The 22,973-nt window shown below is 37.8% G+C and overlaps 1 protein-coding gene across 2 annotated transcripts in view; it reads left to right on the top strand.

The window, feature by feature from the left end:
• Positions 1–22,973, top strand: part of STYX (serine/threonine/tyrosine interacting protein) — a 52,018-nt gene that overhangs the window by 12,917 nt on the left and 16,128 nt on the right. For both annotated transcript variants that reach the window (XM_050796939.1, XM_050796938.1), the window contains exons 2-9: positions 7,831–7,863; positions 9,754–9,807; positions 14,693–14,790; positions 19,275–19,335; positions 20,067–20,103; positions 20,495–20,534; positions 20,627–20,677; positions 22,318–22,390. In XM_050796939.1, the coding sequence (XP_050652896.1) occupies positions 7,831–7,863; positions 9,754–9,807; positions 14,693–14,790; positions 19,275–19,335; positions 20,067–20,103; positions 20,495–20,534; positions 20,627–20,677; positions 22,318–22,390 (447 nt within the window). The remainder of the gene's footprint in view (positions 1–7,830; positions 7,864–9,753; positions 9,808–14,692; positions 14,791–19,274; positions 19,336–20,066; positions 20,104–20,494; positions 20,535–20,626; positions 20,678–22,317; positions 22,391–22,973) is intronic.

The raw sequence follows: 22,973 nt of genomic DNA, 5'->3' as shown, positions 1-22,973 counted from the left end.
TTGATTGCTATGAATCTTTTGGATTTGTTTTTTTTTTTTTTTTTTTTTTTTTTGAGATGGAGTTTCACTGTTGTTGCCCAGGCTGGAGTGCAATGTCATGATCTCAGCTCACTGCAACCTCCGCTTCCAGGTTCAAGCGATTCTGCTGCTTCAGCCTCCCAAGTAGCTGGGATTACAGGCTTCTGCCACCAGGCCCAGCTAATTTTTGTATTTTTAGTAGAGACGGGGTTTCACTATGTTGGCCCAGCCGGTCTTGAACTCCTGACTTCAGGTGATCCACCCACCTCAGCCTCCCAAAGTGCTGGGATTACGGGTGTGAGCTACCACGCCTGGCTTTTTGTTTTTTTTTTAACTGTCATTACTCAGGGTTTATAGTCTACTACTATATTGCTGAGAACAGTTTTCAAGATTAAAAACGAAAATGCTTTCTGTTTCTCTTAATTTAAAAAAACCTGAGACAAAGCTTCCAGAGCGAGAATCAGACAGCAACACTCGCTGTTCAGCAATATTCTATCTTCTGCAGCCTCCGCTGCTGATACCCAGGCAAACAGGGTCTGGAGTGGACCTCAAGCAAACTCCAATAGACCTACAGCTGAGGGTCCTGACTGTTAGGAGGAAAACTAACAAGCAGAAAGGACACCCACACCACAACCCCATCAGTACATCACCATCATCAAAGACCAAAGGCAGATAAAACCACAAAGATGGGGAAAAAGCAGTGCAGAAAAGCTGGAAATTCGAAAAATCAGAGTGCATCTCCCCCTCCAAAGGAAGGCAGCTCATCGCCAGCAACAGAACAAAGCTGGACGGAGAATGACTTTGACGAGTTGAGAGAAGAAGGCTTCGGTCGATCAAACTTCTCAGAGCTAAAGGAGGAACTACGTAACCAGCGCAAAGAAACTAAAAACCTTGAAAAAAGAATGGATGAATGGATAACTAGAATAATCAGTGCAGAAAAAGACCTTAAAAGAACTGATAGAGATGAAAACCATAACACGAGAAATATGTGACAAATGCACAAGCTTCAGTAACCGACTCGATCAACTGGAAGAAAGAGTATCAGCAATCGAAGAACAAATGAATGAATTGAAGCAGGAAGAGAAGTGTAGAGAAAAAAGAGTAAAAAGAAATGAACAAAGCCTCCAAGAAGTATGGGATTATGTGAAAAGACCAAATCTACGTCTGATTGGTGTGCCTAAAAGTGATGGGGAAAATGGAACCAAGTTGGAAAACACTCTGCAGGATATCATCCAGGAGAATTTCCCCAACCTAGCAAGGCAGGCCAACATTCAAATTCAGGAAATACAGAGAATGCCACAAAGATACTCCTCGAGAAGAGCAACTCCAAGACACATAATTGTCAGATTCACCAAAGTTGAAATGAAGGAAAAAATGTTAAGGGCAGCCAGAGAGAAAGGTCAGGTTACACACAAAGGGAAGCCCATCAGACTAACAACGGATCTCTTGGCAGAAACTCTACAAGCCAGAAGAGAGTGGGAGCCAATATTCAACATTCTTAAAGAAAAGAATTTTAAACCCAGAATTTCATATCCAGCCAAACTAAGTTTCATAAGTGAAGGAGAAATAAAATCCTTTACAGACAAGCAAATGCTTAGAGATTTTGTCACCACCAGGCCTGCCCTACAAGAGATCCTGAAGGAAGCACTAAACATGGAAAGGAACAACAGGTACCAGCCATTGCAAAAACATGTCAAAATGTAAAGTCCATTGATGCTAGGAAGAAACTGCATCAACTAGCTAGCAAAATAACCAGCTAGTATCATAATGACAGGATCAAGTTCACACATAACACTATTAACCTTAAATGTAAATGAACTAAATGGTCCAATTAAAAGACACAGACTGGCAAATTGGATAAAGAGTCAAAACCCATCAGTTTGCTGTATTCAGGAGACCCATCTCACATGCAGAGACACACATAGGCTCAAAATAAAGGGATAGAGGAAGATCTACCAAGCAAATGGAAAACAAAAAAAAACAGGGGTTGCAATCCTAGTCTCTGATAAAACAGACTTTAAACCATCAAAGATCAAAAGAGACAAAGAAGGCCATTACATAGTGGTAAAGGGATCAAGTCATCAGGAAGAGCTAACTATCCTGAATATGTATGCACCCAATACAGGAGCACCCAGATTCATAAAGCAAGTCCTTAGAGACTTACAAAGAGTCTCAGACCCCCATACAATAATAATGGGAGATTTTAACACCCTACTGTCAATATTAGACAGATCAACGAGACAGAAAGTTAACAAGGATATCCAGGAATTGAACTCAGCTCTACACCAAGCAGACCTAATAGACATCTACAGAACTCTGCACCCCAAATCCACAGAATATACATTCTTCTCAGCACCACATCGCACTTATTCCAAAATTGACCACATAGTTGGAAGTAAAGCACTCCTCAGCAAATGTAAAAGAACAGAAATTATAACAAACTGTCTCTCAGACCACAGTGCAATTAAACTAGAACTCAGGACTAAGAAACTCAATCAAAATCGCTCAACTACATGGAAACTGAACAACCTGCTCCTGAATGACTACTGGGTACATAACAAAATGAAGGCAGAAATGAAGATGTTCTTTGAAACCAATGAGAACAAAGACACAACATACCAGAATCTCTGGGACACATTTAAAGCAGTGTGTAGAGGGAAATTTATAGCACTAAATGCCCACAAGAGAAAGCAGGAAAGATCTAAAATTGACACCCTAACATCACGATTAAAAGAACTAGAGAAGCAAGAGCAAACACATTCAAAAACTAGCAGAAGGCAAGAAATAACTAAGATCAGAGCAGAACTGAAGGAGATAGAGACACAAAAAACCCTCCAAAACATCAATGAATCCAGGAGCTGGTTTTTTGAAAAGATCAACAAAATTGATAGACTGCTAGCAAGACTAATAAGGAAGAAAAGAGAGAAGAATCAAATAGACGCAATAAAAACTGATAAAGGGGATATCACCACCGACCCCACAGAAATACAAACTACCATCAGAGAATACTATAAACACCTCTACGCAAATAAACTAGAAAACCTAGAAGAAATGGATAATTTCCTGGACACTTACACTCTCCCAAGACTAAACCAGGAAGAAGTTGAATCTCTGAATAGACCAATAGCAGGCTCTGAAATTGAGGCAGTAATTAATAGCCTATCAACCAAAAAAAGTCCAGGACCACACGAATTCACAGCTGAATTCTACCAGAGGTACAAGGAGGAGTTGGTACCATTCCTTCTGAAACTATTCCAATCAATAGAAAAAGAGGGAATCCTCCCTCACTCATTTTACAAGGCCAACATCATCCTGATACCAAAGCCTGACAGAGATACAACCAAAAAAGAGAATTTTAGACCAATATCCCTGATGAACATCATTGCAAAAATCCTCAACAAAATACTGGCAGACCAAATCCAGCAGCACATCAAAAAGCTTATCCACCACGATCAAGTGGGCTTCATCCCAGGGATGCAAGGCTGGTTCAACATATGCAAATCAATAAACGTTATCCAGCATATTAACAGAACCAAAGACAAAATCCACATGATTATCTCAATAGATGCAGAAAAGGCCTTCGACAAAATTCAGCAGCCCTTCATGTTAAAAACTCTCAATAAATTTGGTATTGATGGAACATGTCTCAAAATAATAAGAGCTATTTATGACAAACCCACAGCCAATATCATACTGAATGGGCAAAAACTGAAAGCATTCCCTTTGAAAACTGGCACAAGACAGGGATGCCCTCTCTCACCACTCCTATTCAACATAGTGTTGGAAGTTCTGGCTAGGGCAATCAGGCAAGAGAAAGAAATCAAGGGTATTCAGTTAGGAAAAGAAGAAGTCAAATTGTCCCTAGTTGCAAATGACATTGTATATTTAGAAAACCCTATTGTCTCAGTCCAAAATCTCCTTAAGCTGATAAGCAACTTCAGCAAAGTCTCAGGATACAAAATCAATGTGCAAAAATCACAAGCATTCTTATACACCAGTAACAGACAAACAGAGTCAAATCATGAATGAACTCCCGTTCACAATAGCTTCAAAGAGAATAAAATACCTAGGAATCCAACTTACAAGGGATGTAAAGGACCTCTTCAAGGAGAACTACAAAGCACTGCTCAGTGAAATAAAAGAGGACACAAACAAATGGAAGAACATACCATGCTCATGGATAGGAAGAATCAATATTGTGAAAATGGCCATACTGCCCAAGGTTATTTATAGATTCAATGCCATCCCCATCAAGCTACCAATGACTTTCTTCATAGAATTGGAAAAAACTGCTTTAAAGTTCATATGGAACCAAAAAAGACCCCGCATTGCCAAGACAGTCCTAAGCAAAAAGAACAAAGCTGGAGGCATCACGCTCCCTGACTTCAAACTATACTACAAGGCTACAGTAACCAAAACAGCATGGTACTGGTACCAAAACAGAGATGCAGACCAATGGAACAGAACAGAGCCCTCAGAAATAATACCACACATCTACAACCATCTGATCTTTGACAAACCTGACAAAAACAAGAAATGGGGAAAGGATTCCCTATTTAATAAATGGTGCTGGGAAAATTGGCTAGCCATAAGTAGAAAGCTGAAACTGGATCCTCTCCTTACTCGTTATACGAAAATTAATTCAAGATGGATTAGAGACTTAAATGTTAGACCTAAAACTATAAAAACCCTAGAAGAAAACCTAGGGAATACCATTCAGGACATAGGCATGGGCAAGGACTTCATGTCTAAAACACCAAAAGCAACGGCAACAAAAGCCAAAATTGACAAATGGGATCTAATTAAACTAAAGAGCTTCTGCACAGCAAAAAAAACTACCATCAGAGTGAACAGGCAACCTACAGAATGGGAGAAAATTTTTGCAATCTACTCATCATCTGACAAAGGGCTGGTATCCAGAATCTATGAAGAACTCAAATTTACAAGAAAAAAACAACTCCATCAAAAAGTGGGCAAAGGATATGAACAGACATTTCTCAAAAGAAGACATGCATACAGCCAACAGGCACATGAAAAAATGCTCATCACCACTTGCCATCAGAGAAATGCAAATCAAAAGCACAATGAGATACCATCTCATACCAGTTAGAATGACAATCATTAAAAAATCAGAAAACAACAGGTGCTGGAGAGGATGTGGAGAAATAGGAACACTTTTACACTATTGGTGGGACTGTAAACTAGTTCAACCATTGTGGAAAACAGTATGGCAATTCCTCAAGGATCTAGAACTAGAAATACCATTTGACCCAGCCATCCCATTACTGGGGATATACCCAAAGGATTGTAAGTCATGCTGCTATAAAGACACATGCACACGAATGTTTATTGTGGCACTATTCACAATAGCAAAGACTTGGAATCAACCCAAATGTCCATCAGTGACAGACTGGATTAAGAAAATGTGGCACATATACACCATGGAATACTATACAGCCATAAAAAATGATGAGTTTGTATCCTTTGTAGGGACATGGATGCAGCTGGAAACCATCATTCTCAGCAAACTATCACAAGAACAGAAAACCAAACACCGCATGTTCTCACTCATAGGTGGGAATTGAACAATGAGATCACTTGGACACAGGAAGGGGATGATCACACACCAGGTCCTATTGTGGGGAGGGGGGTTAGGAGGGAAGAATAGCATTAGGAGATATACCTAATGTAACTGATGTGTTGATGGGTGCAGCACACCAACATGGCGCATGTATATATATGTAACAAACCTGCACGTTGTGCACATGTACCCTAGAACTTTAAAGTATAATAAAATAAATAAAAATAAATCGCGTGGTAAAAAAAAAAAAACCTGTCTCTCATTGTAGGATTATTATTCTCTCTTTTCATTACAGATGGATACCATTTCTACCTTCTGTGTTAAAAATGCTTTCTGGGCCAGGTGCAATGGCTGACTCCTGAAATCCCAGCTCTTTGGGAGGCCGAGGTGGGTGGATCATGAGGTCAGGAGATCGATACCATCCTGGCTAACATGGTGAAACCCCGTTTCTACTAAAAGCATACAAAAAAATTAGTCTGGAGTGGTGGTGGGCACCTGTAGTCCCAGCTGCTCGGGAGGCTGAGGCAGGAGAATGGCATGAACCCGGGAGATGGAGCTTGCAGTGAGCCGAGATCGTGCCACTGCTCTCCAGCCTGGGCGATAATGCAAGACTCAGTCTCAAAAAACAAACAAACAAAAAATTACTTTTCTGACTTGGAGAATCTGGGTGAAGGGTAAATGGAATTCCTTTTACTATTTTTGCAACTTTTCTATAATCCTAAAATTATTTCAAAATAAAAGGTTAAAAAAGTATTTTCCAGACTACTTTGGAAACCTAATTACTAGTAATAATTCTGAGTTTTAAGCAACCAACTTAGAAACTTTTGGAATGCAATCAATCCATTAATAAATGAGGACTATCTGTACTGTAATTTTTTTTTTTTAAGACGAGGTCTTTAGTCTGTCACCCAAGCTGGAGTGGTGGGGTTATCTCGGCTCATTGCAACCTCTGCCTCCCAGGCTCAAGCGATCTTCCCACCTGAGCCTTCTGTGTAGGTGGGATAACAAGCAGGCTCCACCATGCCCAACTAATTTTTTTCTATTTTTAGTAGAGAAGGGGTTTCACTCTGTTTCCCAGGCTGGTCTCAAACTCCTGAGCTCAAGCAATCTGCCTGCCTCAGCATTCCAAAGTGCTGGGATTACAGGCATGAGCCACAGAGCCTGGCCTTCTAGTCTTATTTCGATTCTTCATTTCAATTTACTATAGTTACTTTTCTCTTTTTCTAACTTTTTAAAATATTTTTTATCTTTCACCATTGACATTTTGTGTTATTTTACAGCTTATTTACATTGGTCTGCATTCCAAAGACAAAACAAAGTCTCTTATCTTTTGTGATATGTGTTAAAATAATTGAACTAGACAAGAATGTTAGGACCAAGTGAGGTGTAGGAAAGGCTCTTTGATAAGCTTTTGGCATTTTAGATCAGAGATGGCAAGTACCTATGACACAGCATTTTTCTTTTATCCATTTCAGGTATTATTTGTTGTTGTTTTTTTTTTTTTTTGAGATGGAGTCATGCTCTGTCGCCCAGGCTGGAGTGCAGTGGCCGGATCTCAGCTCACTGCAAGCTCCGCCTCCCGGGTTCACGCCATTCTCCTGCCTCAGCCTCCCAAGTAGCTGGGACTACAGGCGCCCGCCACTTCGCCCGGCTAGTTTTTTTGTATTTTTTAGTAGAGACGGGGTTTCACCGTGTTAGCCAGGATGGTCTCGATCTCCTGACCTCATGATCCGCCCGTCTCGGCCTCCCAAAGTGCTGGGATTACAGGCTTGAGCCACCGCGCCCGGCCTCAGGTATTATTTGTTGATCAGACATTCTTCTTGCTGTCTTGGACTACACAGTGTTTTAGGTATCTATTGTCAGTTGATTAGAGTTGGCATGAAAAACAAAAAAATCTGGTGACATCTCTGACTTAGAAGATCAGTTTTGGGGAGAATCTTCTGGAGTATCTATTCTATTCTTAAGTTTAATGAGCAATTTCATCCATTATATGAAGTAATATAATAATTCTGGAAGCCTAGTTATTTAAAGAATGCCTTAAGCTTTGTTTCTTGTCACTTCAATTTTCAGATGTTTGTGAAACCAAGTCTGCTATTTTAATAAAATATTCTTAAAGTATAATGTAACTTTAAAAAAATCTACATACTTGTATGTCACATCTTTAGCCTTTAATTGGGTGACTTTTTAAATGTTATCTACTTTTATTCTTATGTTTTCCTCCCCTTTTAAAGGAGTGGACCTACCCTATGAGACGAGAGATGCAGGTATGGCAACCTTTTGTTTGTTCAAACCAACCCATGTTATTGTAGTAACAACCTCAGTTTATAGGATTTGAGACCTGCTGATTCATGATCTGTAGGTTCATCATTATGTATTTTAAATAATTATTTTAAATATTTAAGGTTAATCTTGGATCTTAAAAAGATGGGAAATTAGAGGAATGTAATAATAGGTGTTTGTACTTAATGAGTCACTTTCTCTTATTATTATTATTGTTGTTATTATTATTATTATTATTATTATTATTTTGAAACTGAGTTTTGCTCTTGTTGCCCAGGCTGGAGTGCAGTGGCACGATCTCGGCTCACTGCAACCCCCGCCTCCCAGGTTCAAGCGATTCTCCTGCCTCAGCCTCTTGAATAGCTGGGATTACAGGCATGCGCCACCACGCCTGGCTAATTTTGTATTTTTAGTAGAGGCAGGGTTTCTCCATGTTGGTCAGGCTGGTCTCGAACTCCTGACCTCAAGTGATCACCTACCTCGGCCTCCCAAAGTGCTGGGCTTACAGGCATGAGCCACTGCACCTGGCCAATGAGTCACTTTCTTTTTCTTCATGTGAAAAATTGGATACTATCTTTGTATTCCTTTTGAAAGCAGTTTGCTTTCTCTGTTTGTGTAGATAGGGAGAGTTCACTGTACAACAAATAAGCATTGTTCATTTTGTGTCCGATTTTCAATCAACTTCCATAATTAAGTCTTTTAGAAGATCAAATTGAATACTTTCAGTTTGGAATGAATTAAATGATAGCTAACTCTCATAGCAACTCATTTTCTTTTGCATTTCATACTTTTTACAGTGAGGTCTGTTTGCCCCAGGATTAAGCAGTATCTTGTTCCTGGGAATCCCATGACTTCTAAAAATCTGTTACTTTTCTCTCTTAATGAAAATTCACTTTGAAAAAATATGTGAGTAACTATGAGGCATTTTGTTTGGTGCTATGAGGAATGCAAAGATGACTAAATGTAATTTCTGCCCACAAAAGCCTGGTGGGAGAAATCAGTTTTATATACAAATAATTATGACTTATAGAACTGAACTATAAAGTTACTGTTAGTATCTGGGATGTGATATATCCAGACTGAAAGCTTTCTATATTGAATTTACATAGAATAAATTTGAATTCAGCTTCTGGAAGGTACATATTTAAATTGTTGAAATTTTGTCAACTGGCAAATATTTGAATTTGGACTTTTTATGTTACAGTAATAATTTGCTTCTATCAACTATAGATAATAGTTTTAGGTCGGGCACAGGAGTTCATGTCTGTAATTCCAGCAGTTTGGGAGGCTGAGGCAGAAGGATCACTTGAGCCCAGGAGTTCCTTATCAGCCTGGGCAACATACTGAGACTTCATCTCTGTTTTTTAAAGAAAAAAAAAAAAAGATTAAAAAAATAGATAATAGTTCCAATCTTGTTGTATCTTGTGTTGCTTTTGATTTGGCCAAATAAGGTTTTGTGTAGGTTTAAAAGGATCATTTCCTTTATGCCTATTTTATTTCCAGATTTTAGCAGATAATAGAAGTAAAATTTAAAAGATTTTATTAATCTAAAACGCAACATTACAATGTACTAATTCCATCCAAACTGCTTATAAAAAGCTCTGTAAGTTCACATATCCAACTTTTCAGAGCTATTGATATAAAATAAAGCTGTTTAAATAAAACTTGAGTGTCTTATTCGATATTATAAAGCATGCCTGCATTTCTCTACCCAATCATTTGCTCATCGTGGATAGGAAATGCTCCCTAAATAACAAACTTTTAAGCAAATTGTTTTAACAACTATGAAAACACCCTGCAAATTCAGTTATATGGTACATAGTCTTATAGATTTAAATTGCTGATGGTAAATACCTCAATTTTTTTTTTTCTAGGAAATTTTACCTGGATTGTTCTTAGGCCCATACTCATCTGCTATGAAAAGCAAGGTATGAACTTTGTTAGATTCACCAAGAGAGACTTTTATTAACCAACTTTTCTTGGGTAAGTTTTTTGGCAATAAAGAGTTTTATTTTAGGGAGCATCCACAAGTACTGTCTGTTAACAGTGATTGTCACTTTGGAGTACCTTCCTCTTTCCTTATTTTACTAGACCAGTAGTTCTCAAGTGTTTCACCACAAATCACATAGTTTTTGTTTTTTCCTCATGAAATTTGTATGTTTGAAAGATTTACCAGATAACTGACCTTTAATAACTTATTTACTCTCTAAAATACTAGACATCTGTAATTGCTAATCATAGCTTCAGAACAATATGAGGTATACTTAAAGCCCAAAATAAGGAATTTCTATGTTTAGTTAAACCTTCCTTATCAAGGGTAAGACTGTGTGTGTTAACTGAAAGTGATTCACCTTAGTTGTTTTGCCAGCCAGACTTTAGAGGGCTGGTTGGTATCCCTGATCTGAAATTTGAAACTTTTTGAGCACCAGTATGTCACTCGAAGGAAATCCTCATTGCAGTATTTCAGATTTTGGATTTTTGGATTAGGAATGCTCAATTATAAGTATAATGCAAATATGCAAAACAAACAGAAAAATACAAACTCTGAAATACTTCTGGTCCCCGGCATTTTAGATAAGGGATATTCAATCTTTATAGATATTCTACATAGTCAAACTTTAATGGACTTACTCAGCTGCAGTTAAAATAGGTAGATCTCATTTTAATATGTTCTTACCACTTCTAAAAGATTCAGTGCTACTAATTCTCTTTGAGTTACAACATGAAACGTACCACAAATGTCTTTCCCCAATACTTTGCCTGTTCAGAAGTCAGTATACTTAAATTGTGTTTGATATCTCTGTAATTTAAAATGATGTTCTTAGGAATTTAACCGGTTTTAAAAGGTCATTGATTTTGAAACTTGAAGGTTTTTTTGACTGCTGAAACATGGCTAAGAGTAAACCTGGACATCCTGATGACTTTCTGCTTAGTTGGAAAGATAGGGAGTTAGTAAAAGTAAGTACTAGGGAAAGGACAGGGCAGGTAACTATAGACATAGCTATAATTTATTTTGTAAAAGACTGATAGGCCGGGCGCGGTGGCTCACGCCTGTAATCACTGCACTTTGGGAGGCCGAGGCGGGCGGATCACGAGGTCAGGAGATCGAGACCATCCTGGCTAACACGGTGAAACCCCGTCTCTACTAAAATACAAAAAATTAGCCGGGCGCGGTGGCGGGCGCCTGTAGTCCCAGCTACTCGGGAGGCTGAGGCAGGAGAATGGCGCGAACCCGGGAGGCGGAGCTTGCAGTGAGCCGAGATGGTGCCACTGCACTCCAGCCTGGGCGCCAGAGTGAAGACTCCGCCTCAAAAAAAAAAAAAAAAAAAGACTGATGTAAACAAGGTTATTGTCCATATAATTTGCTATTCACCAAGTACTAGTCTTCCAGATCGTTTTAGATAATTTTCATTTTTAAAATTTCCATTGTACTTTATAAATATACATACAGTATTTATCACATTAAAGTATTTGTTTAAAGATCTGTCTCCTCAATGGGAGGCTGAGGCAGGCAGATTACATGAGGCCAGGAGTTTGAGACCAGCCTGGCCAACATGGCAAAACCCTGTCTCTACTAAAAATACATAAATTAGCTGGTTATGGTGGTACGTGTCTGTAATCTCAGCTACTTGCGAGGCTGAGGCACAAGAATTGCTGGAACCTGGGAGGTAGAGGTTGCAGTGAGCCAACATGGCACCACTGTACTCCAGCCTGGTTGACGGAGTGAGACTTTGTCTCAAAACGAAACAAAAACACACACCAAAAAAGGTCTAGTTCTTCAAAACTTCTTCTCTTGAAATGTCACCATGGTCTTATTAGAAAGAGAAAAAGCCTCTATGGCAGTATTTTATATTTCCCACCCTAGGTAACCATAATATAGCCCATATTTGTTTTCATAGCATTATCTGAAAACAACAACAAAAAATAATAATGGAGATAAACCTAAATGGATAAACTCCTTTTTAAACACTCATTTATTGTTATTATTATTTTGTGAGAGAGGAGTGGGGTCTCGCTCCGTTACCCAGGCTGGAGTACAGTGGTGTACTATCATAGCTCACTGTAACCTCAAACTCCTGGGCTCAAGCTGTCTTCCTGCCCCAGCCTCCCAAGTAGCTAGGACTACAGGCACACACCCCCATGCCTGGCTTAATTCTCAAATTTTTTCTAGAGGTGGGGTCTGGCTGTGTTACCCAGGCTAGTCTCAAATTCCTGGCTTGAAGTGATCCTCCCACCTTAGCCTCCCAAAGCACTGGGATTACAGGCATGACCCACCATGCCTGGCCACATTTACTTAAGTATATCTTTTATTAAATTCAAATACAGTTTAAATAAAAGAGTCAAATTTAGGGCCTTTGTAACTAGTAAACTATTTCTTTTTGTAAAGTTTTTCTGTTGTTTTTAAATGTGAAGTAAGGTCATAATTTGCTTTATATTAGGTTGGTGCAAAAGCAACTGCCTTTGAAAAGTACAAAATAATTCTATTCGCTGTTACGTTAGGGCTCTATTTTGATAGTTTATTTTTACTTAGTAGTAGTCTAATGGGCCTTCAAAGCTTGTTTAAGCATATTTATACATAATTATGTGCATCATCTTGTACTTTCTCACATTCATAAAGTAGATAAGAAAACTCCATAGGTCATCAAGTATACACGAAGGACTTAATTTTGAATTTGTTGTGGAACTGGCACAAGTCTCAATATAGAACATTGGTTAATTATTAAGCTTACCAAATGCTTATCTCACTTTCCCTAACTCAGGTTATACTCAAATACAAAGATAATTGAATTCTAATCTATGCTGACATAAAACTTGCTGCAGAAATTAAAACTTAAAACTTGAAAATTATATTGTCTTAGCTCAGGCTGCTCAAACAAAATACCATAGACAGGGTGGCTTAAACAACAGACGGTTATTTCTCTGAGTTCTGGAGGCTGGGAAGTCCACAGTCATGGTCCGGCTCTGGTGAGGACCCTCTTGCTGGTTTGCAGATCCCTCCCTTCTTGCTGTATCCTCACACAGCCAAGAGAACGAGTTCTTGCCTCTTACAAGGGTACAGATCCTGTCATGGAGGTTTCTACCCTCTTGACATCAATTTAAAACTGATTACCTCCCAGAGACTCCACCATCATATCTTGGGGGTAAGGATTTCAACATATGAATTTGAGGTGATGCAAACATTTAGTTCATAACACATAAATTATTATTTTTTTACTTTGCTCATGAATTATTAGTGCTACTGTTTTGTACTATTTAAAATGCAGGAAATGGGAATTAAATATATAGGATTTTAAACTGAATGTGTCAGGAAATTCAAGGTTATCTGATTCTCTTGCCATTGTGATTTGTTAGTTCATTTATTGAACAGATAATTATTGAACACTTAACTAGTTATACATACTTGATACTTAAGTGATTGTATTATACACTTTACACATACTGTGTATCAGTGAGCAAATACAAATCTTTTCTGTCAAGGAACTTAATGCTCTAGGTAATAAAATAACATCTATAAACTAACTTAAACTTATAATCACTTGCAAATGAAAATTTATTTTTTGGTAATTTCTAGAATTGTCATGTTAAATTGCTTTTAAGTATGGAGCCAAAAGCACTACAGGTTGAGTATCCCTAATCTGAAAAATCTGAAATGCTCCAAAGTGAAACTTTTTGAGTTTCAGCATGAAAGCACAAGTGAACTCCAGTCAAAATTTTGTTTCATGCACCAAATGACTGTATGAAATTACCTTCAGAGTATGTGTATGTGGTGTGTGTGAAGCATAAATGAATTTTGTGTTTAAACTTGGATCCTATCCCCAAGACATCTCAGTATGTATAGGCAAATATTTCTTTTTTTTTTTTTTTTTTGAGACAAAGTCTCGCTCTGTTGCCCAGGCTGGAGTGCAGTGGCGCGATCTTGGCTCACTGCAAGCTCCGCCTCCTGGGTTCATGCCATTCTCCTGCCTCAGCCTCTCGAGTAGCTGGGACTACAGGCGCCCACCACCTCGCCCGGCTAATTTTTTGCATATTTAGTAGAGATGGGGTTTCACTGTGTTAGCCAGGATGGTCTTGATCTCCTGACCTTGTGATCCGCCTGCCTCAGCCTCCCAAAGTGCTGGGATTATAGGCATGAGCCACTGCGCCCAGCCAAGGCAAATATTTCAAAATCTGAAATCTGAAACACTTATGGTCCTATCTTGGGACCAGCATTTTGGATAAGGGATACTCAACCTGTATGGAATATAATAACACGCCATTGAAGTTGCCATTTTTAACTTCAGGAAAATTTTTAAATGGTGAAAGGTTAACTAGATTATGTGAAGTATGTAAATTAATTCTGACTCTTAAAGTATACTGGGAGAGGCAAGGAGTTGTCTAGAGATTTGGGCTCAGGTACTGCTGTTAACTAGGTCAGTGATGTCCAAGTATTTGGTAATGTAACTGTTTTATGTCTTAGTAGTCCCCTCTAAAGAATAAAGATTGCAGTCAATATATATAACTACCATTTATTAAACACTTGCTGTGTGTCCCAGGTGCTATGCCAAACATCTTGCATAAAGGCTCCATTAAGCTCTAAAATTATAGGTATGAAATATCCCTGTTAACCTTTTGAGGACATTAGTGTGTTAGTCTTGAATCATTGAAATATCTTGCTACCCACTTCAGGTCTATTATAAAATTAGCTTTAATCCCCTGGACTTAAGCAGAGACTTGGGTTCTGTGTATTTTCAAACATCTGTGTTATATAGTAAGAGGATGTTTGATATTTTAAAATATTCATCTTCCCTGTCCTCCCCCTGCTTTTTTTTACAGCTACCTATACTACAGAAACATGGAATAACCCATATAATATGCATACGACAAAATATTGAAGCAAACTTTATTAAACCAAACTTTCAGCAGTTATTTAGGTAAGAATTATTGCTATGATTTGTAAAACACGTATTGAAGATTCATTTCAGGTTTTGTACCATCAGTTTTTTCTGTATATAAAAAATGGGTCATACAGTACATAGTTTTTTACAATAAATTTTACTTAAAATACTTAAATAATTTATGCCCATAATGCAGAATTCTAAAGGTTCAAAATAGTGTATATTGTCAAGAAGTTTCTTGGAAAGTAAAAATTAAAAAGAATTTAAAAATAACATATACTGAAAAGTAGATTTTAGTATACATTATTTTATCTCTTGAGGGATAAAGGAATTGAGTATCTAGGGATAGGTACAGGGAAACAACATCTACTATTACCTCTTTATTGGGTAGCTTTCCAGTGTTAGGTTAAATTTATGAGCATATTCTTATAGATAAACTTTTGTTTTTTACATTGCCTTTGTTTTTTTTTTTACTTTGTATTTTTTGGAGATTGGTTTATATCAGTATGTATATCAAACTGCTTATTCTTTTTAAGTTGCATTATAATCCACTGTATGGCTATACTAAAATTTATTCAGTCTGTTGGACATTTAGATTGTTTCTGGCCTTATACTAATATGTATAGCATATAGTGACTATCATTGTACATATTACTTAATTTATACATGAGCATATTGATAGGGCAAATTTGTAGAATTGCTGGATATGAGTATGAACATTTTAAATTTTGATAGATGTTGCAGATTGTTTTCCAGTGCATTGTATCAGTTTACATTCCCACTGGCAAGTATATGAGAGTGACTCTTCCCTTGGTATCTCTCCAAGATGGAATTATGAAACATTTTGGAGAGTCTCAAAGTCTAATGGAGTAAAAGTGGCATCTCATTTGATGTTCTTATTTATCTTACAAGTTCAGTTGAGCATGTAATGGTTTTTAATGTTCTTAATTTTTTTTTTTTCTTTATTTTTTAACTTCATTTTTAAAATAGAGTATGTTACACCTGGTACAAAAACTCTACTTTTTCTCCTCTAAACCCAGACTACCATGCTCCTCTCTGAGGAGGCAGCTTCTTCCTTCAATATCTATGTAAAAGTATATATGTTAAAAATATTTTAGGCCAGCGCAGTGGCTCATGCCTGTAATCCCAGCATTTTGGGAGGCCGAGGTGGGCAGATCACCTGAGGTCAGGAGTTCAAGACCAGCCTGGCCAATGTGTTGAAACCCCATCTCTACTAAAGCGAAAATTACCTGAGCGTGGTGGCACATTCCTGTAGTCCCAGCAACTCAGGAGACTGAGGCAGGAGAATTGCTTGAACCCAGGAGGCAGAGGTTACAGTGAGCCAAGATCATGCCACTGCACTCCAGCCTGGGCGACAGAGCAAGACTCCATCTCAAAAAAAAAAAAAAAAAAGCTGGGTGCAGTGTCTTACGCCTATAATCCCAGTATTTTGGGAGGCTGAGGGGGGTGGATCATGAGGTCAAGAGATCAAGAATATCCTGGCCAACATAGAGAGACCCTGTCTCTACTAAAAATACAAAAATTTTCTGGGCATAGTGGCGTGCGCCTGTAGTCCCATTTACTCAGGAGGCTGAGGCAGGAGAATCACTTGAACCCGGGAGGCAGAGATTTCAGTGAGCCGAGATTGTCCCACTGCACTCCAGCCTGGCAACAGAGTGAGACTCTGTCTCAAAAAAAAAAAAAATTTAATGCTTTGCTTTATTTTTAAAATGAAACCAATCTATAAATATCTGTATACATACTCTAAAATACATTGTTTGAACATATAATAGAATACTATGTAACCATGAAAAAGAATGTGATATATCTATGTGTTTGGATTTGGGATGATCTCCAAAATAATGCATTGCATGAACAAAGCAGAGTGTGGAACAAGGTGTATATATTCGCAATGTGTTGAGTAAATATATATATACTACATTAAGTATATTTATTCTTGTATATGCATAGAAAATTTCTGGACCAACAGTCTAGAGACTTCATAGTGATTCCTTCTAAGAAGGGAAATTCAGGGCCTGTGATGGTAGAGGGACATATTTTTCTTTCATGTTTTTTTTTTTTTGAAATGGAGTCTCACTCTGTCACCCAGGCTGGAGTGCAGCGACATGATCTTGGCTTACTGCAACTTCCGCCTCCTGGGTTCAAGCAATTCTCCTGCCTCAGCCTCCTGAGTAGCTGGGATTACAGGCGCACACCACCACTCCCGGCTAATTTTTTTTTGTTGTGTTTTGGATGGAGTTTTGCCCTTTTGCGCAGGCTGGAATGCAATGGCGTGATCTCGGCTCACTGCATTCTCCGCCTCCCAGGTTTAAGCAATTCTCGGCCTCAGCCGCCCAAGTAGCTGAGATTACAGGCGCCCACCACCACTCCGGGCTAATTTTTTTTGTGTTTTTAGTAGAGACGGGGTTTCACCATCTTGGCCAGGCTGCTCTTGAGCTCCTGACCTCTTGATCCACCCACCTCAGCCTCCCAAACTGCTGGGATTACAGGTGTGAGCCACCACACCCGGCCTAATTTTTGTATTTTTAGTACAGATGGTATTTCACCATGTTGGCCAGGCTTGTCTTGAACTCCTGACCTGGTGATCTGCCTGCCTCGGCCTCCCAAAGTCTTTTTCTGTTGTGTATGTGTATTTATGTGTATACGCATAGAATTATTAAAGAAAATGAGAATGTTGTTTTAAAATACCGAACTATATAAGGTGAAACTAATCTTAAGAAAAAACCAACCAAAAAATCATACTGTTCGTTTCTAATGTGTACTGAATTTTTGTTCAAATTATAATGTTGTTGGTGCAGGTTCTTTGTCCTAATGGAAGAACCATTTCTCCTTAAACTTTTACAGTACTAGTTTTTAGAGATTGGTAGTTCTACTAGTAGTTCTTGACACAGAATATGTTATGCATTAAAATATTTAATTTCATTCTGAGTTAACATTTTTCCTCTGAAGCATTGTTTTATATAACTGGAATTCCCAATCACTTCAGGCTACAGTCATTGTTGAAATCCTTGTGGGTTAAATCTTGGATTTTCCTCAGATCCTGGGGTTTAGCTTCTGCGGTGTTTTGTTTTGTTTTGTTTTGTTTTGTTTTGTTTTGTTTGAGACAGAGTCTTGTTCTTTCACCCAGGCTGGAGTGCAGTGGCACGATTTCAGCCCACTGCAGCCTCCGCCTCCCAGTTTAAGTGATTCTCTGCCTCAGCCTCCTGAGTAGCTGGGATTACAGGTGTGCACCACCACACCTGGCTAATTTTTATATTTTTAGTAGAGACGGGGTTTCACCTTATTAGCCAGGCTGGTCTTGAACTCCTGACCTCAGGCAATCCACCTGCCTCGGCCTCCCAAAGTGCTGGGATTACAAGCGTGAGCCACCATGCTTGGCCTCAGCTTCTCTGTATTAAAGTCCTGAATTCTTTGAAGTTGTTACCGGGTAACTGATCATTGAAGAACTGTAATTTTTAATGCAAAATTGTCCTTAAAACTAGTTTAATAACTTAGCTAATTGCCTATAGTTGTGTTAATAAACAGTGGTCTTAGGAATGCTTAGAAATGGAAGTTTTTTACAAAATAAAACAAGCTAACATATTAAAAATGCCTTATTTTTAAGTATTTTGTAAAGTGTAAAATTCAAGACAGGTGCTCTCTCAGCTGGTTTTTTTGTTTTTTGTTTTTTGTTTTTTGTTTTTGCTTTACTAAAAATTAGTTCAAACGGTGGATGTTTGAGTCATGGTTCCATAGACCATGCCTTCTGTTTTTATTTGTTCCTTCTCTTTTAGACTTCCTCTGAAATGTCCTCTGTAGTTTTATGAGCAGGGGTCACAGGACCACTTAGAGAACAATCTTCTGGTCTTAGAGAAATTGATAGAAATAAAAGAATAACATAACGATTACAGGTACCTTTGTCTTTATTTCTAGGTCCACTCTGATCTAGAGGAATGTATCTTCCTGCTTGTGATTTTTCTGTTTTAGCCAGATGGTTCATTATATGCCAATAAAATATGTATTTATTTTTGAGATAAGAATCTTGCTTTGTTGCCCAGGCTGGAGTGCAGTGGCCCAATCATAGCTTACTATATCCTTGACTTCCAGGCTCACACAATTCTACCTCAGCCCCCTGAGTAGCTGGGACTATAGGTGCACACCACCACACCCAGCCGATTTTTTAATATTTTTTAGAGATGGAGTCTCCCTCTGTTGCTCAGGCTAGGCTCAAGTGATCCTCCCACCTTGGCCTCCCAAAATGCTGGGATTACAGGCATGAGCCATTGTGCCCAGGCTGATGGATTTTTTTAAATACTAAAAGTTCAGAGATGTTAACATGGTGTTTCAAGTTTTAATGCCTTCAAGCAATGTAAAATCTACCACACAGTTCTTGGGAATATGATACTTTGAAAGTTGTTTTGCATTCTTGTCATGGTTACCAAGAAATAATGAGTTATTTTTTTAAAATACATTAAGCGTTTTACTGAAAGTGTGCTTATCACAAAATACTCTATTTTCAGATATTTAGTCCTGGATATTGCAGATAATCCAGTTGAAAATATAATACGTTTTTTCCCTATGGTAGGTACCAGTATTTTAAAAAATAACATTTAAATTTATTTATGATTTGCCTTCTTAGTTGTGCTGCTTCTTTTTTCTTTTCTTTTCTTTTCTTGTTTTTTTTGAGACAGAGTTTCACTCTTGTTGCCCAGGCTGGAGTGCAATGGCACAATCTTGGCTCATCACAACCTCCGCCTCCTGGGTTCAAGTGATTTTTCTGCCTCAGCCTCCCAAGTGGCTGGGATTACAGGCATGAGCCACCATGCCCTACTAATTTTGTATTTTTGGTAGAGACGGGGTTTCTCTGTGTTGATCAGGCTGGTCTCGAGTTCCTGACCTCAGGTGATCCGCCCGCCCCAGCCTCCCAAAGTACTGGGATTTCAGGTGTGAGCCATCACACCCAGCCCCTTTAATTGTGCTTGTAAAGCTTACTACTTTTACTTTGCTGTGACTGAAAATTATGTGATTGTGTTTTTTAAAAAAATGAATTATTTGTAGAAAAATTTATGATCTCCAGAAATTTGAGGAATCATATTGTGAATATATTAGATTCAAATTAAATTTTGGCTTCTTTTTTTTTTTTTTTTGGACTTGTCTACTACAAGACAATTATTTGTAGCATTTTGGAAATTTGTGAATTAAGATAATTTTTATACCTATAAATTAGGAAATTGTTTTCAATAGGTTTCATTTTATTTCATTATATGCATTTATTTTATGCTTACATTAATCCACATGTCTTTTGCCTCCAGACTAAGGAATTTATTGATGGGAGCTTACAAACAGGAGGTAAATAATATTTCTTTTCCTTAACTAATGTTTATATTTTGATTGTTAATTTTTTAGTTGGTATTTGTCTTAAATGCAGGATATGGAAGTTACAATTACATGTAGTAGCTTACTCCCAAATTTTTATTTTCCCAATTACTTGTTTCATTTGGATAGGCTTTCTGGAGTATCCCTGTAGACTGTTTTCAAATTCTCTGTGAGCTTTCAATTTCTTTAATAAGAGTCTGGTATATTCTCTACACAGCTAATAATAACAAATTGTAAAGATTTGAAAATAAACATCCAAGCGATTATAGTATATAAGGAAGGAGTTACTTTACTGTGGTTTCAATATAGTTCAGCTGCTGACTCAGGTGTTTTTCTATTAGAATAACGAATTCATGTTTTTCAGGAAAAGTTCTTGTGCATGGAAATGCAGGGATCTCCAGAAGGTATGAAGTTAGAAATAATCTTTCTTTCTGTAACATTTAATTAATGAGTTGTATTTTCTGGTTGTTTTCTAAAATTATTTCCCCCTCTTCAGTGCAGCCTTTGTTATTGCGTACATTATGGAAACATTTGGAATGAAGTACAGGTAAGAAAATACCCTAAAACCTAGCCACAGTTTAAATTCTCATTAAAATGAAGCTTAATGGGAATGGTTTGGAAGTTTGAAGTTCTTATTCCCCTGATTATTTTTCATGTAGTCATGTTTGATTAGGCAGGCCCTTATTCTATGGTTAGTCTCAACCTAATTTATCTAGTTGTATAGATATGCATAGGCTAATATGGAAATCCTATGAAAAACTACTTACGACAAGAGAATTGGTTGGTCTGAGTATAAAAACTCCTGAACACAAATGTTAGTGCTTGCCTTAAGGCTAATTTGTCATGTTCTACTTTAACAATAGTTGGATGAAAAATTACCTAGGAATTGTTTGCAGCATCTGTTTGTAATTCAGAGTAGTCTTTCTTATCAAAAATTATCTTTTCCAAGCATTCTATATAGATTTTTTAAAAGATGGGGGTGGTCATGAGCTTCTTACCCCAAGACAAAGCAAAAGCCTGGCCAGTGTACAGTATTTCCTTTCTCAGTTTTTCTTGTTCTACAAATTAGAAATCTTGTAGTAATCATTGACACCTTTTTCTATTTCAGTCCCCTTTTATATTTAAATTAGAACGGGAAACTTTGCTTAAAAATATTCTTAAAAGAATATTATTTGAATACAAATATTTATTTATTTATTTATTTATTTATTTATTTATTTATTTATTTTGAGACAGAGTCTTGCTCTATTGGCAGGCTGGAGTGCAGTGGCATGACCTCGACTCACTGCAACCTCCGCCTCCCAGATTCAAGCAATTCTCCTTCCTCAGCCTCCCTAGTAGCTGGGACTACAGGTGCACGCCACCATGCCCAGCTAATTTTTGTATTTTTATTAGAGACAGAGTTTCACCATGTTGGCCAGGATGGTCTCGATCTCTTGACCTTGTGATCCGCCAACCTCAGCCTCCCAAAGTGCTGGTATTACAGGGGTGAGCCACTGCGCCCGGCCTGAATACAAATATTTAATTGCAAAAAGATTGAACATGTATTGATGGACTTTATGTTGTATATATTCTTTTTATTTGGAATTTTGTCAGAACATTAATGTTGGAAATAATTTGTATTTATTGGGTCTTTGCTGTGAGCTCAGTACTATTATAGGCACTTTTATCTATTTTAAGCCTCATAACAACAAAAGTAAACCTCTTTAACTAGTGATAATATTTTGAGCTTGAACTTGTACAAAATGCTTACATTTTATAAGCATTTAACATGCACAAAATGCTTACATTTTATATATTTATTTTAGAGACAGGGTCTTCCTCTGTTTCTCAGGCTGGAGTATAGTGGCACAATCATAGCTCACTGTAGCCTTAGACTCCAGGGCTCAAGCTGTCCTCCCACCTCAGCCTCTCAAGAAGCTGGGACTATACCACATCACTGTGCCTGGCTAATTTTTAAGTTTTTTGTAGAGATGGGGTCTGACTACATTGCCCAGGCTGGTCTCAAAGTCCTGGCTTCAAGCAGTCCTCCTGTGTTGGCCTCCCAAAGGATTGGGGTTACAGGCATGAGCCACTGCACCTGGCCACTTTACACTTATCTCCTATTCATAGTAGTTTCCCAAAGTAGGTGTTATTAGACTCTTCATTAAGTAATGCTGTCACATTAATATTCTTTTCTGTTTTCAGAGATGCTTTTGCTTATGTTCAAGAAAGAAGATTTTGTATTAATCCTAATGCTGGATTTGTCCATCAACTTCAGGTAACTTCTCTTTTCTTCCTCTTTAAGGCAGTTGGAAAGTAAGATATAAAATCCTTTGTACATGTAATTTAGGTGTACAATTTACTTTGTAAATACTTAAAATTGCCATAATCTGACTATTTTGATCCTTTATTCAAGTTTATATCTCTATTTAGAAGAATTTTCTTGAATGGGTGTGGTGGCTCATACCTGTCTGTAATCCCAGCACTGTGGGAAAACAAGGCGTTTGGATCACTTGAAGCCAGAAGTATGAGATCAGCCTGGGCCACAAAGTGATACCCAATCTCTAAAAAATAAAAAATAAACAAAAATTAGCCAGTCATGGTGGTGCATGGCTGTGGTCTCAGCTACTCAAGAGGCTAAGATGGGAGGATTGCTTGAGCCCAGGAGTTTGAGGCTACAGTGAACAGTGATTGTGCCATTGCACTCCAGCCTGGCCTACAGAGTGAGACCCCATCCCTAAAAAATTTAAAAAAAAAAATTTTTTCTTAAAAGCTGGCATTACCAAGAAAAAAGGGTTAAAGATACATTATCAAATCTAAGGTAAAATAATGGCTGTTAGAAATGTCTTTGATTTTTTTTC

This window comes from Macaca thibetana, chromosome 7, assembly GCF_024542745.1.
Source record: "Macaca thibetana thibetana isolate TM-01 chromosome 7, ASM2454274v1, whole genome shotgun sequence".
NCBI classification, from domain to species: Eukaryota; Metazoa; Chordata; class Mammalia; order Primates; family Cercopithecidae; genus Macaca; species Macaca thibetana.
Note: the sequence above shows the minus strand (reverse complement) of the source record. Positions and strands in the feature narration are given on the sequence as shown.